Source organism: Bubalus bubalis, chromosome 6 (genome assembly GCF_019923935.1).
Source record: "Bubalus bubalis isolate 160015118507 breed Murrah chromosome 6, NDDB_SH_1, whole genome shotgun sequence".
Classification (NCBI taxonomy): Eukaryota; Metazoa; Chordata; class Mammalia; order Artiodactyla; family Bovidae; genus Bubalus; species Bubalus bubalis.
Genome location: NC_059162.1, coordinates 17,796,025 through 17,805,261, shown reverse-complemented (window position 1 = coordinate 17,805,261; position 9,237 = coordinate 17,796,025). Strand labels below are relative to the sequence as shown.

Sequence of the window (9,237 nt, the reverse complement as noted above, 5' to 3'; positions counted from 1 at the left end):
ATGTGTAAGTCTGGCAGCTGTGTGTGGTTAATGGTGCCCTCCTCCAAAAGGGCTTATGCCACACCCAGGTCTGCTGCACCCAGAGCCCCTGCCCCTGTGGCAGGCCACTGTGGAGGCATACCTCCACAAGAGACACTCAAACACTCAAAGGCAGGTCTGACTCAGTCTCTGTAGGGTCTCCTGGTGCACACAAGGTTTTGTTTGAGCCCTCCAAACATCTCTAGCAGGTATGGGGTATGATTCTAAATGCAATATTGCCTCTCCTACCATCATGTTGGGGTTTCTCCTTTGCTCTTGGATGTGGGGTTTCTTTTTTGGGGGGAAGCCAGCATTCTCTTGTCAATGGTTGTTCAGCAGCAAGTTTTACTTTTGGAGTTCTTTAGAGTTCTTGCAGGAGAAGATGAGCACATGACCTTCTACTCTGCCATCTTGTTAAAAATTGAATTAAAGATTTACTGTATATGGCCCCACCCATCAGAACAGGACCCAGTTTCCCCCACAGTCAGTTTCTCCCATCAGGAAGCTTCCATAAGCCTCTTCCATGAGGGCAGACAGAATGAAAACCACAATCACAGAAAACTAATCAAACTGATCACATGGATCACAGCCTTGTCTAACTCAGTGAAACTATGAGCCATGCTGTGTAGGGTCACCCAAGAAGGAAGGGTCATGTGGAGAGTTCTGACAAAATGTGGTCCACTGCAGAAGGGAATGGCAAACCACTTTAGTACTCTTGCCTTGAGAACCCCATGAACAGTATAAAAAGGCAAAAAGATATGATACTGAAAGATGAACTCCTCAGGTCAGTAGGTGCCTAATATACTACTGGAGAAGAGTGGAAAAATAACTCCAGAAAAAATGAAGAGATGGAGCCAAGAAAAAACACCACCCAGTTGTGGACATGACTGGTGATGGAAATAAAGTCTGATGCTGTAAAGAACAATATTGCACATGAACCTGAAATGTTAGGTCCATGGATTAAGGTAAATTGAAAGTGGTCAAACAGCAGATGGCAAGAGTGAACATCGACATTTTAGGAATCAGTGAACTAAAATGGACTAGAATGGGTGAATTTAACTCAGATGACCATTATATCTACTACTGTGGGCAAGAATCACTTAGAAGAAATGGAGTAACCCTCATAGTCAACAAAAGAGTCTGAAATGCAGTACTTGGGTGCAATCTCAAGAATGACAGAATGATTGCTGTTCATTTCCAAGGCAAACCATTCAATATCACAGTAATCCAAGTTTATGCCCCAACCACTAATGCTAAAGAAACTGAAGTTGAATGGTTCTATGAAAACCTACAAGACCTTCTAGAAATAACTCTCAAAAAAGATGTCTTCTTCATTATAAGGGACTGGAATGTAAAAGTTGGAAATCAAGAGATACATGGAGTAATAGGCAAATTTGGCCTTGGAGTACAAAATGAAGCAGGGCAAGGCTAACAGAGTTTTGCCAAGAGAATGTGCTGGTCATAGCAAACACCCTCTTCCAAAAACACAAGAGAAGATTCTACACATGGACATAACCAGATGGTCAATACTGAAATCAAATGGATTATAATCTTTGCAGCTAAAGATGGAAAAGCTCTATACAGTCAGCAAAAAAAAGACCAGGAGCTGACTGTGACTCAGATCATGAACTCATTACTATCAAATTCAGACTTAAATTGAAGAAAGCAGGGAAAACCTCTAGACCATTCAGGTATACCCTAAATCAAATCCCTTATGATTATAAGGGAATTGACAGATAGATTACAGGGATTAGATTATAGTGGAAGTGACAGACAGATTCCAGGGATTAGATCTGAGAGACAGAGGGCCTGAAGAACTGGACAGAGGTTCATGACATTGTACAGGAGGCATGATCAAGACCATCCCCAAGAAAAAGAAATGCAAAGAGGCAAAATGGTTGTCTGAAGAGTCCTTACAAATAGCTGAGAAAAGAGAAGTGAAAGGCAAAGGAAAAAAGGAGAGATACACCCATCTGACTGTAGAGTTCCAAGGAATAGCAAAGAGAGATAAGAAATCCTTCCTCAGTGATCAATGCAAAGAAATAAAGGAAAACAATAGAATGGGAAAGACTAGAGATCTCGTCAAGAAAATTAAAGATACCAAGGGAACATTTCATGCAAAGATGGACACAATAAAGGAGAGAAATGGTATGGACCTAACAGAAGCAGAAGATATTAAGAAGAGGTGGTGAGAATACACAGAAGAACTACACAAAAAAGATCTTCATGATCCAGATAACCACGATGGTGTGATCACTCACCTAGAGCCAGATATCCTGGATTGTGAAATCAAGTGAGCCTTAGGAAGCATCACTACTAACAAAGCTATTGGAGGTTATAGACTTCCAGTTGAGCTACTTCAAATCCTAAAACATGATGCTATGAAACTGCTGCACTCAATATGCCAGGAAATTTGGAAAATTCAGCAGTGGCCACAGGACTGGAAAAGATCAGTTTTTGTTCCAATCCCAAAGAAAGGCAATTCCAAAGAATGTTCAAACTACTACACATTTGCATTCATCTCACACACTAGCAAAGTAATGTTCAAAATTCTCCAAGCCAGGCTTCAACTTTACATGAGCCATGAACTTCCAGATGTTCAAGCTGGATTTATAAAGGGCAAAGGAACCAGAGATCAAATTGCCAACATCCATTGGATCGTCAAGAAAGCAAGAGAGTTCCAAAAATAAAAAACATCTACTTCTGCTTTATTGACTACACCAAAGCCTTTGACTGTGTGAATCACAACAAACTGTGGGAAATTCTTAAAGATATGAGAGTACCAGACCACCTCACCTGCCTCCTGAGAAATCTGTATGCAGGTCAAGAAGCAACTTTTAGAACTGGACATGGAACAACAGACTAGCTCCATATTGGAAAAGGAGTACATCAAGGTTGTATATTGTCACCCTGCTTATTTAACTTATATGCAGAGTACATCATGTGAAATGCCAGGCTAGATGAAGCACACGCTGGAATCAAAATTGCAGGGAGAAATATCAATAACCTCAGATACATAGAGGACACCACCCTTATTATAGAAAGGGAAGAGGAACTAAAGAGCCTCTTGATGAAAGTGAAAGAGGAGAGTTAAAAAGTTGGCATAATACTCAACATTCATAAAACTAAAAGCATGGCTTCTGATCCCACCATTTCATGGCAAATAGATGGGGAAAAAATGGAAATAGTGATAGGCTTTTTTTCTCTTGGGCATCAAAATCACTGCAGATGGTAACTGCAGCCATGAAATTAAAAGACAGTTGCTCCTTGGAAGAAAAGCTATAGCCAACCTAGACAGCCTATTAAAAAGCAGAGACATTACTTTGCCAACTAAGGTCCATCTAGTGAAGGCTATGCTTTTTCCAATTGTCATGTATCGTGTGAAAGTTGGATGATAAGGAAAGCTGAGCACCAAAGAGTTGATGTTTTTGAACTGTGCTTTTGGAGGAGACTCTTGAGAGATCAAACCAGTCCATCCTAAAGGAAATCAGTCCTGACTATTCATTGTAAGGACTGATGCTGAAGCTGAAGCTCCAATACATTGGCCACCCAATGCGAAGAACTGACTCATTGGTAGAGACCCTGATGATGGGAAAGATTGAAGGCAGGAAGAGAAGAGGATAAGAGAAGATGAGTTGGTTGGATGGCATCACCAACGCTATGGACATGAGTTTGAGCAAGCTCTGGGAGTTAGTGAAGGACAGGGAAGCCTGGCATGCTTCAGTCCATGGGACTGCAAAGAGTCGGACACAACTGAGTGACTGAACTGAACTGAACCAAAAGAATTTAGATCATCATCTCCAGGAGGTAGCTACACACCCATATTCTTTTTAGCACTATTTATAGTAGCCAAGATATGGAAACAATACAATGGTCCATTAGCAGATTAATAGACAGAGAAAATATGGACCTAAACAAAACGGGAGAATAGTTGCCCTTTAAAATGAAAGTAATCTTGCCATTCTCAACAACATGGATGAACCTGGAGAACATTACGCTAAGTGAAATAAGCCAGTTACATGAAGACAAATACTGTATGTTTCCATTTATAGAAGGCATTTAAAATAGACTCAGAAGCAGAGAGTATAATGGTGTTTTCTATGAGTGAAGTAGTAGGGCAAACAGAGCATTGTTATTCAATGGATATCAAGTTTCAGTTATGCTATATGATTAAAGTCTAGAGATCAGTTCTCCAACATAATAACTCTACTTAACAATAGTGTACTTAAAATTTAAGAGAATACATAAATTTCTCACCACAAAATAGTGTGAGTGGGGAACACACTGGAAGTGTTGGATATGTTCCCTTCTGTAGAGATGATGTTACAGGTGTTTGCACATGTCCAAACTCATATTTAGTTATGCATATTAAATATGAAAAAAAATGTGTTTCAGAAGGGTTTTCTCTGGGAATGAAAGGGGGAAGCGTTGTCTATCAACTCATGCTTTCCAGTGGTAAGGCATGGCTGTGAAGCATTAACTATTCAAGCCTGCATTTCTACAAATGCATTAAAAATGGCCACAGACATCTCATGTTGTGGCATTCTGGAACCTAGGATCAAGAAAGGAAAGGCATCACCCGAGGGAATGTGTGGGAATTTCATACAATCGTGGCTGAGAAAAGGCAAGACCAGAAGATTTGGAGAGTGTTTAAAGTGCCCCAAACCACACATATAAAGATCCCAAGCAAGACACAGACCATTGATATGGAAAGAGTTGCAGCCTTCTGCCCCTGGAAAGTGGTCCAGTGGAAAAGATCAAGGTACCTCTGGAGGTGGAGGAGTCGAGGGGTACTGGGAAAATGAGAAATGCACACATTTTCAATAAGCTTTTTCTACATTTGCTTCTTTTTGTCCCCCTTCTCTACAAGGATGGTGTTTAAAAAAAGTAATGCACATTTAAGTGCATCACAATCAGAAGCAATGCTGTTGCAAGAAAGGGGACCCCTTCCAGGGCCTGAAAGTGGGCTCTTGTGAGGAGAAACACCAGAGATGATATTGGGGAGACAAAGCAAGAGATGTTATTGGGAGGGGGGCACCCAGGGGGAAAGAAGGGGGGTAAGGAAACCCAGGAGGATTGCTCTGCCACGTGGCTCAAAGTCTTGGGTCTTATGGTGATGGGATTAATTTCTGGGTTGTCTTTGGCCAATCACTGCGTGTTTCCCCTAACAATGTGACTCTATAGGGGTCAGTTTCCTTAATGCATATAGCACTGGTGGAGAAACCAAACTTCTCTGAAGGATAGAAAGCGCGTCAACACCAAGCCAGTGAATACGCTTGTCCAAACAGAAACAACAGTGTGGGTAAATTAGAAGGGCTGGTGGCTGATGCCAGAGAGGCTTTTGTTAAGGTGAAAAGGCATGGATTAGGAGAAAGCAAAAGAGAGCCCACCAGGGAAGGGAGTCAGGAAATGAGAAGGGAATTTCTTCTAGAACCAAAGTCAATAATCAGTTTAGGACATGAGGAAGACCCAGATTCACGCAGAGGAGCAGAAAGCAGTTTCTCTGGAAGTAAGAATCCCAGGGAGAGCAGCAGGATCTGGGCAAAGATTCCTGTGTCAAGGGCTCTGAGAGGTGGTTTTAGGAAGGGGAGGGACCTGGACAATCCTGAGAGGAGACCTGAAGTGACACCAGACGCTGCAGCTTGGATGTGACAGTGACACTGGCACCGCCTTAGAGGGTCACGCTGGCCAGACAGTAGCCGAGCGGGAAGGACACGGGTGGGGAAGGAAGCAGGGCAAGAGCACGACGAGCCCCACCTTTCAGCTCATACTGTTAAGCCTGTCATAAGATAGTGAATCATTTCTAAGAAGTCACCTTATTATGGTTGTTCAAGCAGTTCATGGGATTCCCAGGCGGCACTAGTGGTAAAGAACCTGCCTGCCAATGCAAGAGATGCAGTTTCGATCTCTGGGTCAGGAAGATCCCCTGGAGGAGGGGATGGCAACCCATTCCAATATTCTTGCCAAGAGAATCTCCATGGACAGCAGAGCCTGGCATGCTACAGTCCATAGGGTCTCAAAGAGTCGGACATGGGTGAAGCAATTTAGCATGCACGCAAGCAGTTCATGTATATCTTTCTAAAATAATGCTTTCTTCTCTTTCTCTCTCTCTCCCCTTCCTTCCTTCTTCCTTCACTTCTCCCTTTCTTCCTTCGCTCCCTTCTTCTCTCCCTCTTTCCTTCAATCTTTCTTTCCTCCTTCTCTTCTATGAACATATGCATCTATCAAGGAAAACAATAATTGCACATTGACTGAGCATCTTCCAGACAATGGATGAGGCTAAAGTGTAATTAGAGTTTTGGAGAACTAAATAAAGGAGATCCCAGTGGTGGCTTCAACTTCAACTTCCTCAGCTTCTTTCAGAGAAGGCAATGGCAACCCACTCCAGTGCTCTTGCCTGGAAAATCCCAGGGATGGAGGAGCCTGGTAGGCTGCAGTCCATGGGGTCGCTAAGAGTCGGACACGACTGAGTGACTTCACTTTCACTTTTCACTTTCATGCATTGGAGAAGGAAAAGGCAACCGACTCCAGTGTTCTTGCTGGAGAATCCCAGGGACAGCAGAGCCTGGTGGGCTGCCGTCTATGGGGTCACACAGAGTCAGACACGACTGAAGCGACTTAGCAGCAGCAGGGGTGGCTGTGCCTGGGACTCAGGTTAATGTGAGATAAGAGAGGTAAAGCAGTGGGAAGGGAGGAGCCATCCACATACCTGAATTTTAAGAATGTTTGAATTTCCTAAGGGCCACACCTAGTAAGAGATTGTGCATTGAGGTCAAGCCTGGGTTAGTGACCTCTATTTCACCTTATCCTGATCAGAGGATGTGGCTGGTTTATGAACTCAAAGAATCAGGCTTTCTTATTCTTTGTTGCCCACAAAAAGACAGATCCCATGAGAAGCAGAGTCTTAGGGCTTTTTCAACATGCTGGACAGATCCAGTCTTAACTGTCCATCCCCAGTGACATGCACAGCATGGTCAATGTGGCATCTTAAGGCCCTTCAGAGGAAAGCATTTCCAAAGCAGATATTTTAACTTTTCCTTTCCTTTCCCAGGTTTGGATTTACTAAGAGATGGAATATCAGATGCTTCACTTATTACTACCATTCCCATGGCCTCCCAGGAGACACAGTAATGCCTATTGTTCATCTCCACATTCACTTAGGAAATTAAAATGTTCAACAAAATTAATCTGAACTAAATATTAGGGTCCTGTTAAACAGGCATGGTTATTTCTGGTCCCAGGAGCCTGGAGTTTCACTCTGATTTAACTTATCACCACCCAAGAACCCTGTTTCCCATAGCAACCACAGTACAAACGGTAGACTGTGAGAACAGACCCGTCAAACAAAGTGACATCACCGTCAAACAATGAGTGCCCCACAAAATGTTAAGCCAGAGATTTTCACTACTAAAGCTGGAATGAAGACAGTTTAGCACCCCCAAATCCCACTTCCTTAAGGCAAGGCTCATATTCTATATAAAATGCCAGCTGGCCAGAGATTTCTCACCAGACCCAGGAGATCAGAAAACTCAAACGTTTCTTCACATCAGGTGAGGCTCCTCACATGGATTTTCTTAATATTTGCCCAGTGATATTGTTTTTTGATTAAGATCTCTTTGCCATGATGTGATATATTTATTTTAAATGCAAAGTAATTTATGTTTAAGGTGACTATAGATCTTTCTGACTTCTCACTTAGATTACAGCTGTGGAATTTGGGGTCAGAAAAGGGGAATAGTTTCTGTTGACCATCTGTTCAGTTGGCAGGAGGATATAGACTGCAGCTCATGTTCAGGGCAATTTTAGTGACATTTTAATATTCTCATTAATTTTTAGACTCTGCAAAATCGAGGGGCACTGCATTGGCACTTTGGATGTACAAAAGATAACACTTTTCTTTACTCCTTGAACCTATGATCCATCAGAGAATGTAATACATAGGAGTAATTTACAAAAAAAATACTGCACGTAGAATAGAGAGGATGAGGCAGGTATTGTGCTGAGTCAGAATGAGAAAGATGACTTGGGATCCGGGAGGAGAGCCATGAGGGGTGAGCGTGTATGGACAAGCAGAATGGAAAGACTTCCAGAAACAAGCACCAAGAAGACAATGTGAACAGAGGCTCATAGATTGAATTGAGTGGGCTTACGGATTTTCCTATGAGAACTGAGGCACTCTATGTGAGGGATATGAGAGGGTAGACACCAGATTTTGAACTTTACCACTTTTTCAATTGATTGTAAACCAAGGGCTTCAATCAATCACAGGAACCTGAAGTTATGTTATGTGGCTAATGTAGGTTTTCAGAAAAGAATAGGAAGAAAGGAAGCAAAGAGAAAGGCTCCACTCCCATGGGAGCAAAATAAACCACCTTTAAACTTTTCCTCTTGAAAGTGTACAGGAATCCTCAGTTTCCTTTGATTCTCAAATTCAAGGAAACAAAAATAAAGAGAAGAGAAGCTTTTGTTTCTTAAGGGGCATGAAATTAAGATATTTGTCATTAGACTTGGCTTCCTCCTTGTTTTACTAAACTACTAAGTCTGCTTTTCTGTCTCTAGGTCCAGCCTTCTTTAAAGCATGAGTTCATATCAGCAGAAACAGCCCTTCACTCCACCCCCTGAGCCTGAGCAGCAGCAGGTGAAACAGCCCTGCCAGCCTCCACCTCCACCTCAGAAACCATTTGTTCCCATAATTGAGGAGCCATGCCTTCCAAAGGTTCCACAAACGGACAACACCAAGGTTCCCGAGCAAGGCTATTCCACACTTCCGGAGCCATGTTCCATCAGAGATCCGGAGCCAGTCTACACCAACGTCCCTCAGCCTGGAAATACCAAGGTGCCTGAGGTGTACCCCTCAGTGGTCATTCCAGGCCCAAACCAGCAGAAGGACAACCAGAAGTAACGTGGTCCACTGCTATGCCCTTGAGGAACCAACCTCCAGATATTGAATACCTTCCTCCCTTTTGTTTCTGTCTTCATTGTGTAGATCTTGCAATGAGTATTTGCTCTCCCTGAGTCACAGCCTCTCTTGTTTGCATCCTAAAAATATGTGCTATGAGGTTTTCCTTACTCTGAACAGTCCTCTGAGCTCTGCATTCTGCAGAAGGCCTTAGCAGCTTTACGGGTTCTCAGTTGCTTGGGGTTCATTGGAGGGGAGAACCTGGATTTGAAGAAATATCTCTTTCCCTTTCTACCTCTATTAAAACACCTTTAAGCACA

The 9,237-nt window shown here is 42.7% G+C and overlaps 1 protein-coding gene across 1 annotated transcript; it reads left to right on the top strand.

Moving 5' to 3' along the window:
* Positions 1-7,431: 7,431 nt before the first annotated feature.
* On the top strand, positions 7,432-9,237 carry LOC102402111 (cornifin). Its single transcript, XM_006050653.3, has 2 exons — positions 7,432-7,568; positions 8,578-9,237. Exon 2 carries the CDS (start codon positions 8,597-8,599, stop codon positions 8,918-8,920), a length of 324 nt encoding a protein of 107 aa, XP_006050715.1. The 5' UTR covers positions 7,432-7,568; positions 8,578-8,596; the 3' UTR covers positions 8,921-9,237.

Excerpts from the sequence above, each read along its gene's own strand:
- LOC102402111 (XM_006050653.3), top strand. The coding sequence starts at position 8,597 with ATGAGTTCATATCAGCAGAAACAGCCCTTCACTCCACCCCCTGAGCCT.